General features: G+C 48.4%; 1 protein-coding gene across 3 annotated transcripts in view; it reads left to right on the top strand.

Moving 5' to 3' along the window:
• The first annotated feature begins 528 nt into the window (after positions 1-528).
• gus (splA/ryanodine receptor domain and SOCS box containing gustavus) overlaps positions 529-8,413 on the top strand; it is an 843,229-nt gene continuing 835,344 nt past the window's right edge. Inside the window, exon 1 of one of the 3 annotated variants that reach the window (XM_053772378.2) lies at positions 529-670. In XM_053772378.2, the coding sequence (XP_053628353.1) occupies positions 660-670 (11 nt within the window). In that variant the 5' untranslated portion in view covers positions 529-659. The remainder of the gene's footprint in view (positions 671-8,413) is intronic. The other 2 variants (XM_053772374.1, XM_070087992.1) reach the window with 2 other exon arrangements.

Genomic DNA, 8,413 nt, shown 5'->3' with positions numbered 1-8,413 from the left:
GGTTATTTCTGTATCCCCTCTATGTGCGGGTTATTTGTATACGAAATGTACATAACTGATGGATGAAATTCTTCAGTAAAATTACGCATATTAGTGGCTGTTAGTCTCTTTGGCTATGAAAATATGTAAGTTGTCGCTTATTGAATTATGTCAGCAGAATTTGGGCCCATAAAAAGTACATTATGTCGATTTAACTTAGGATAACCCAGTAAAATCTATGTAACTTCTTTGTGTTTAGTCGGTTACCTATTCAAAATTGAAATTACTACTGTGTTATGCGTTGTTTCGTGGTGATGTGTTATCATTTTGCAAGTGCATATCTTGATTTTAGCGCGTATAGAGGAAACAGCCAATCAGAATAGCGCGGAGGAGGTTTTGAAACACCGATTATATACTTCCTAGAAAGTTGCCAGAACGGTGAGAGAGGCGGCCTCTGATTGGCTCGGGGGCTGGAGCTTTGGCGTTGATTGGTGGATGTTAGCTCGCGGGTGAAGTGGAAGACCAATGAGGACGTAGAGCTCATCACTTTGTTTATCGGTGGTTCGAAGTGATGTGTGTGTATGGACTAGTGAGGTCGTGGGTGGTTGTTCGTATCTTAATATTGCTGCACCTGTATGTGAGAACCTGGATTTTAACACCTACTGCTCCTCTCCCTCCACATGGAAAACAAGTAAGTAGGTTCGGCAGTGGCGAGGAGTGTTCAGAGTGGCGCAGAGGCATTGTAGTGGAAACGGACGGAATATTTTGAGGCTGGAGGAGTAGGCGAGGTAGAGCCGTGGCGGGAATCCACTCTGCCTACCTCTATTTCTAAGTATTATTACCAGTATTAACACGGTTGTTTGTTGTTTCCGTATGTGCATCCCACGAGAGACGAGTAAGACTGGTGTACTGAAGGTATGTAGCAGTGAGGAGAATAGTTAGTTTCAAGGCTAATGTAATGTAAAGTTGACGTGTCCTTGAGAGTCGTGGCAGAAGAGAGGTTTTCGACCCTTCTCTCTCTCGTCTACTGTTTCTCTCTCTGCGCTCACGTGTCTGGATATTCATGTTGTTGGAATAGTGCCAGGTAGTAGTATGCAGTGTCCCACGTGTCTAGCGCGCATCCGCTATAGGATCAGTACGCTCAGATGGATGTGACAATATAGGAAATACCCTAGGTGTGTTTGTGTGTGTGTGTGTGGGGGAGGCAGGAACTCGCCAAGTTTACCTTCCGCTAAGTTTGTCACTGACGGGTTTGGTGGTGTAGTCTTTCTGGCTGCTCGTCTAGGCTGCTGCTTACCTTGCAAATCTTTCACTGCTATACACACAACTTCCTACAATGATAACACAAGTAATTCAGTTTCGTTCGCTCTTGTAGTGACATGATTAAGAGAACAAGCTGCATACGCCCATATACAGTATGTGTGTGTGTGTGTGTGTGTGTGTGTGTGTGTGTGTGTGTGTGTGTGTGTGTGTACTCACCTGTTTGTGGTTGTAGTCATAGCTCCTGGTCCCGCCTCATCACTGATTGCTACTAGGTCCTCTCTCCCTGCTCCATGAGCTTTATGGTTCCCGGTTGTGTGTATGTGTACTCACCTAATTGTGGTTGCAGGGGTCGAGACTCAGCTCCTGACCCCGCCTCTTCACTGACCGCTACTGGGTCCTCCCTCCCTGCTCCATGAGCTTTATCATACCTCGTCTTAAAACTATGTATAGTTCCTGCCTCAACTACATCACTTGCCACTTCCTAACAACTCTGTGTCTGAAGAAATACTTCCTAACATCCCTTTGACTCATCTGAGTCTTCAGCTTCCAATTGTCACCCCTTGTTTCTGCGTCCCATCTCTGGAACATCCAGTCTGTCCACCTTATCTGTACTCGCCTAATTGTGGTTGCAGGGGTTCGGACTCAGTTCCTGGTGTGTGTGTGTGTGTGTGTGTGTATACTCACCTATTTGTACTCACCTATTTGTGGTTGCAGGGGTCGAGTCTTAGCTCCTGGCCCCGCCTCTTCACCGGTTGCTACTGGGCCCTCTCTCTCCCCGCTCCATGAGCTTTTTCAAACCTCGTCTTAAAACTGTGTATGGTTCCTGCCTCCACTACGTCATTTTCTAGGCTATTCCACTGCCTTACAACTCTATGACTGAAGAAATACTTCCTACTATCTCTCTGACTCATTTGTGTCTTCAACTTCCAATTGTGGCCTCTTGTTTCTGTGTTCCCTCCCTGGAACATCCTGTCTTTGTCCACCTTGTCTATTCCACGCAGTATTTTATATGTCGTTATCATGTCTCCCCTGACCCTCCTGTCCTCCAGTGTCGTCAGGCTGATTTCCCTTAATCTTTCTTCATAGGACATTCCCCTTAGCTCTGGAACTAACCTTGTCGCAAACCTTTGTACTTTCTCTAGTTTCTTGACGTGCTTTATCAAGTGCGGGTTCCAAACAGGTGCTGCATACTCCAGTATGGGCCTGACATACACGGTGTACAGTGTCTTGAATGATTCCTTACTAAGGTATCGGAATGCTGTTCTCAGGTTTGCCAGGCGCCCATATGCTGCAGCAGTTATCTGATTGATGTGTGCTTCCGGAGACATGCTCGGTGTTATACTCACCCCAAGATCTTTCTCCTTGAGTGAGGTTTGCAGTCTTTGGCCACCTAGCCTATACTCTGTCTGTGGGCTTCTGTGCCCTTCCCCTATCTTCATGACTTTGCATTTGGCAGGATTAAATTCGAGAAGCCATTTGCTGGACCAGGTGTCCAGTCTGTCCAGGTCTCTTTGAAGTCCTGCCTGGTCCTCATCAGATTTAATTCTCCTCATTAACTTCACATCATCTGCAAACAGGGACACTTCTGAGTCTAACCCTTCCGTAATGTCGTTCACATATACCAAAAATAGCACTGGTACTAGGACCGACCCCTGTGGGACCCCGCTCGTCACAGGTGCCCACTGTGATACATCATTACGTACCATGACTCGTTGTTGCCTCCCTGTCAGGTATTCTCTGATCCATTGCAGTGCCCTTCCTGTTATATGCACTAATCTGCACTAATCTCTTGTGAGGAACTGTGTCAAAGGCCTTCTTGCAGTCCAAGAAGATGCAATCAACCCACCCCTCTCTCTCGTGTCTTACTTCTGTTATTTTATCATAAAACTCCAGAAGGTTTGTGACGCAGGATTTGCCTTCCGTGAATCCGTGCTGGTTGACATTTATACTCTTGTTCCGTTCTAGGTGCTCCACCACTCTCCTCCTGATAATCTTCTCCATAATTTTGCATACTATACACGTCAGTGACACAGGTCTATAGTTTAGTGCCTCTTTTCTGTCTCCTTTTTTAAAAATGGGAACTACATTTGCCGTCTTCCATACCTCAGGCAGTTGCCCAGTTTCCAGGGACGTGTTGAAGATTGTGGTAAGTGGCACGCACAACATATCTGCTCCCTCTCTAAGGACCCATGGGGAGATGTTGTCCGGTCCCATTGCCTTTGAGGTATCGATGTCCCTTAGCAGTTTCTTCACCTCCTCCTCATCTGTATGTATGTCGTCCAACACTTGTTGGTGTATTCCTTGCTGGTGTCCCCATCTGGTCTGTCCCCCAAGAGTCCTTCCTGTCTCTACTGTAAATACTTCCTTAAATCTCGTGTTGAGCTCCTCACATACCTCTTGATCGTTTCTTGTGAGTTCTCCACCTTCTTTCCTCAGCCTTATCACCTGGTCCTTGACTGTTGTCTTCCTCCTAATGTGTGTGTGTGTGATATATATATATATATATATATATATATATATATATATATATATATATATATATATATTGTCGTGCCGAATATGTAAAACTGGTCAATTAGCAAGAACTCATTTAAAATTAAGTCCTCTCTGAAATTTTCTCATATACATTTAAAGATATATTTTTTTTTCATTAATTTAATGTAAAAAAAAATTTAATTTTGCACCAAAAGAATCTTAAAAAACTTACCTAACCTTATTATAACAATGTCATGTGGGTTCGATAACGTGGATGGGGTAAAAACACTCACGTAGGCTGGTTAGTACGTATAATTATAACGGAAAGTATGGGAAGCGCCATCAGCCGCCCTGCCTCTCTCTGCTCTCTGTCTCAGACTGACCCACCAGTGCCTAGGGGTGAGCGGTGTTCAAAAACATGCTATGGTCAGCAGCAACGTGAATAACAGTCAGTGGTTCACACAGATGGTTGGTAGTGAGTCATCTACTGGTAACTGGTGCTACTGAGAACAAGAGTAATTTATTTTAGCCTAACCCAACTAAATATATTTTCGATTTGTTTACAATAATTTAATACTAAACAAACACAATGAAATATATTTTTTTCGTTAGGTTCAGAATGATTTTGGCGAAATTATTGCATACACAAATTTTCACTTGTCCTATGTGGCAAGATGAGCGTTGCTATTTAAGCCAAGATAGCAAGTTCTGCCTATTCGACACACACACACACACACACACACACACACACAAACACACACACACACACACACACACATACACACACACACACACACACACACATATATATATATATATATATATATATATATATATATTGTGGGTGTGTGTGTACTCACCAACTAGGTGAGTACACACACACACACACACACACACACACACACACACATATATATATATATATATATATATATATATATATGTGTGTGTGTGTGTGTGTGTCTGTGTGTCGTGCCGAATAGGTAAAACTGGTCAGTTACCAAGAATTCGTTTAAAGTTAAGTATTTCTAAATTTTTCTTCTATATGTTTGAATATTCCATTTCCCTTACCACCCCATCTTTTCATTCTTTTTTATCAATAGGTATATTTTATTACATAACATGGTACAAAAGATTGAAGAGATATACTGTTGATATAAAGATGGCATATACGGTACATAAGGTGTTAGAGATACATGTCTAGTACATATTGTTACGTGTTTGTCACTGATTATAATGCGAAAATCTCATCCAGCTCCTCAGAGCTGAGGCGCGTGCCCAAAATACAGCAGGCATTACCCCTCTGAACAGCAGCGCTGAGCCGCTGGAACAGAAAAATAGGTACACTGGGATCCCTAGTTACCCTGATAGTCTTTTTGCCTAGCTCCTTAAGGAACCTAGATGCACTCTTTACCCATGAGCCAAGGGTCTCCTAGCCTATGGGAACAAACATAAAATGATGGGCAAGTTCTTCGCATTTCCTTGACTTTTGGGTCACCCTGAAGCTGGCAGCTGCCCCTCCCTTATCATTTATGTTAATGTAAAAATTAATAATTTTGTACCAGAAGAACCTTAGAAAACTTACCTAAACTTATTATAAAAAGCACAATTTAATTTAGCTTAATCCAACTAAATATATTTTAGATAAGTTTACAGTAATATAATAATAAACAAACACAGTGAAATATATTTTTTTCGTTAGGTTCGGAATGATTTTTTGCGAAATTATTGCATACAAATTTTCGCTTGCCTTATTCAGCAAAAAGAGAATTGCTGTTTAAGTCAAAATCGCAAATTTTACCTTTTCGGCACGACACACACACACACACACACACACACACACACACACACACACACACACACACACACACACACACACACACACACACACACACACACACACACATATATATATATATATATATATATATATATATATATATATATAATATTAAACACACCATGGGTGATGGGCGAGGCAGCATGTAAAATGGGGGAGTGACAAGAGTATAGTTTTAGCTGTGTGAATCAGACAGCGTTTAATGTACGAAAATAAACGTAGAAGTAGTAAGCATCTGAGATGGTGGGTGACCCACCCAGCCGGGATGTGGGTGGGCAAGCCACCCAGCCGGGATGTGGGTGGGCGTGCCACCCAGCCGGGATGTGGGTGGGTCAGCCACCCAGCCGGGATGTGGGTGGGTCAGCCACCCAGCCGGGATGTGGGTGGGCGAGCCACCCAGCTTGGATGTGCGTGGGCGAGCCACTCAGCTTGGATGTGGGTGGGCGAGCCACCCAGCCGGGATGTGGGTGGACGAGCCACCCAGCCGGGATGTGGGTGGGCGAGCCACCCAGCTTGGATGTGGGTGGGCGAGCCACCCAGCCGGCATGTGGGTGGGCGAGCCACCCAGCCAGGATGTGGGTGGGCGAGCCACTCACCCGGTATGTGGGTGGGCGAGCCACCCACCCGGGATGTGGGTGAGCCGCCCACCCGGGATGTGGGTGGGCGAGCCACCCAGCTTGGATGTGGGTGGGCGAGCCATCCAGCCGGGATGTGGGTGGACGAGCCACCCAGCTTGGATGTGGTTGTACTAGCCCGTCAACTGGGATGTAGGCAAGGTAGCCAAGGGGCTGGGATGTAGGCGAAGCTAGCCAAGGGGCTGGGATGTAGGCGAAGCTAGCCATGGGGCTGGGATGTAGGCGAAGCTAGCCATGGGGCTGGGATGTAGGCGAAGCTAGCCAAGGGGCTGGGATGTAGGCGAGGTAGCCAAGGGGCTGGGATGTAGGCGAAGCTAACCAACGGGCTGGGATGTAGGTGAGTTATTAACCAAGGGGCTGGGATGTAGGCGAAGCTACCCAAGGGGCCGGGATGCAGGCGAGTTAGCCAAGGAGCTGGGATGTTTGCGAACTTAGCCAAGGGGCAGGGATGTAGGCGAGGTAACCAAGGGGCTGGGATGTAGGCAAAGCTAGCCAAGGGGCTGGGATGTAGGCGAAGCTAGCCAAGATTGCTGGGATGTAGGTGAGCTAGCCAAGGGGCTGAGATGTAGGCGAAGCTAGCCAAAGGGCTGGGATGTAGGCGAAGCTAGCCAAGGGACTGGGATGTAGGCGAGTTAGCCAAGGGACTGGGATGTAGGCGAGTTAGCCAAGGGGCTGGGATGTAGGCGAAACTAGCCAATGGGCGGGGATGTAGGCGAGCTAGCCAAGGGGCGGGGATGTAGGCGAGTTAGCCAAGGGGCCTGGGATGTAGGCAAAGCCAGCCAAGGGGCTGGGATGTAGGCGAAGCTAGCCAAGGGGCTGGGATGTTGGCGAGGTAGCCAAGGGGCTGGGATGTAGGCAAAGCTAGCCAAGGGGCTGGGATGTAGGTGAGTTATTAACCAAGGGGCTGGGATGTAGGCGAAGCTAGCCAAGGGGCTGGGATGTAGGTGAGCTAGCCAAGGGGTTGGGATGTAGGCGAAGCTAGCCAAAGGGCTGGGATGTAGGCGAAGCTAGCCAAAGGGCTGGGATGTAGGCGAAGCTAGCCAAGGGACTGGGATGTAGGCGAGTTAGCCAAGGGACTGGGATGTAGGCGAGTTAGCCAAGGGGCTGGGATGTAGGCGAAACTAGCCAATGGGCTGGGATGTAGGGGAAGCTAGCCAAGGGGCTGGGATGTAGGTGAAGCTAGCCAAGGGGCTGGCATGTAGGCGAGTTAGCCAAGGGGCTGGCATGTAGGCGAGTTAGCCAGGGGGCTGGCATGTAGGCGAGTTAGTCAAGGGGCTGGCATGTAGGCGAGGTAACCAAGGGGCTGGGATGTAGGCTGAGCTAGCCAAGGGCGGTGGGATGTAGGCTGAGCTAGCCAAGGGGCTGGGATGTAGGTGAAGCTAGCCATGGGGCTGGCATGTAGGCGAGTTAGCCAAGGGGCTGGCATGTAGGCGAGTTAGCCAAGGGGCTGGGATGTAGGCGAAGCTAGCCAAGGGGCTGGGATGTAGGCGAGTTAGCCAAGGGGCTGGTATGTAGGCGAGTTAGCCAAGGGGCTGGGATGTAGGCGAAGCTAGCCTAGGGGGCTGGGATGTAGGCTGAGCTAGCCAAGGGGCTGGGATGTAGGTGAAGCTAGCCAAGGGGCTGGCATGTAGGCGAGTTAGCCAAGGGGCTGGGATGTAGGCGAAGCTAGCCAAGGGGCTGGGATGTAGGCGAAGCGAGCCAAGGGACTGGGATGTAGGCGAGTTAGCCAAGGGACTGGGATGTAGGCGAGTTAGCCAAGGGGCTGGGATGTACGCAAAGCTAGCCAAGGGGCTGGGATGTAGGCGAAGCTAGCCAAGGGGCTGGGATGTAGGCGAAGCTAGCCAAGGGGCGGGGATGTAGGCGAGATAGTCAAGGGGCTGGGATGTAGGCGAGGAAGCCAAGGCGCTGGGATGTAGGCGAGTTAACCAAGGGGCTGGGATGTAGGCAAAGCTAGCCAAGGGGGCTGGGATGTAGGCTGAGATAGCCAAGGGGCTGGGATGTAGGTGAAGCTAGCCAAGGGGCTGGCATGTAGGCGAGTTAGCCAAGGAGCTGGCATGTAGGCGAGTTAGCCAAGGGGCTGGGATGTAGGCGAAGCTAGCCAAGGGGCTGGGATGTAGGCGAAGCTAGCCAAGGGGCTGGGATGTAGGCGAGTTAGCCAAGGGGCTGGTATGTAGGCGAGTTAGCCAAGGGGCTGGGATGTAGGCGAGGTAGCCAAGGGGCC

Source organism: Cherax quadricarinatus, chromosome 23 (genome assembly GCF_038502225.1).
Source record: "Cherax quadricarinatus isolate ZL_2023a chromosome 23, ASM3850222v1, whole genome shotgun sequence".
Lineage (NCBI taxonomy): Eukaryota > Metazoa > Arthropoda > Malacostraca > Decapoda > Parastacidae > Cherax > Cherax quadricarinatus.
This window is presented reverse-complemented; position numbering and strand designations above follow the sequence as displayed.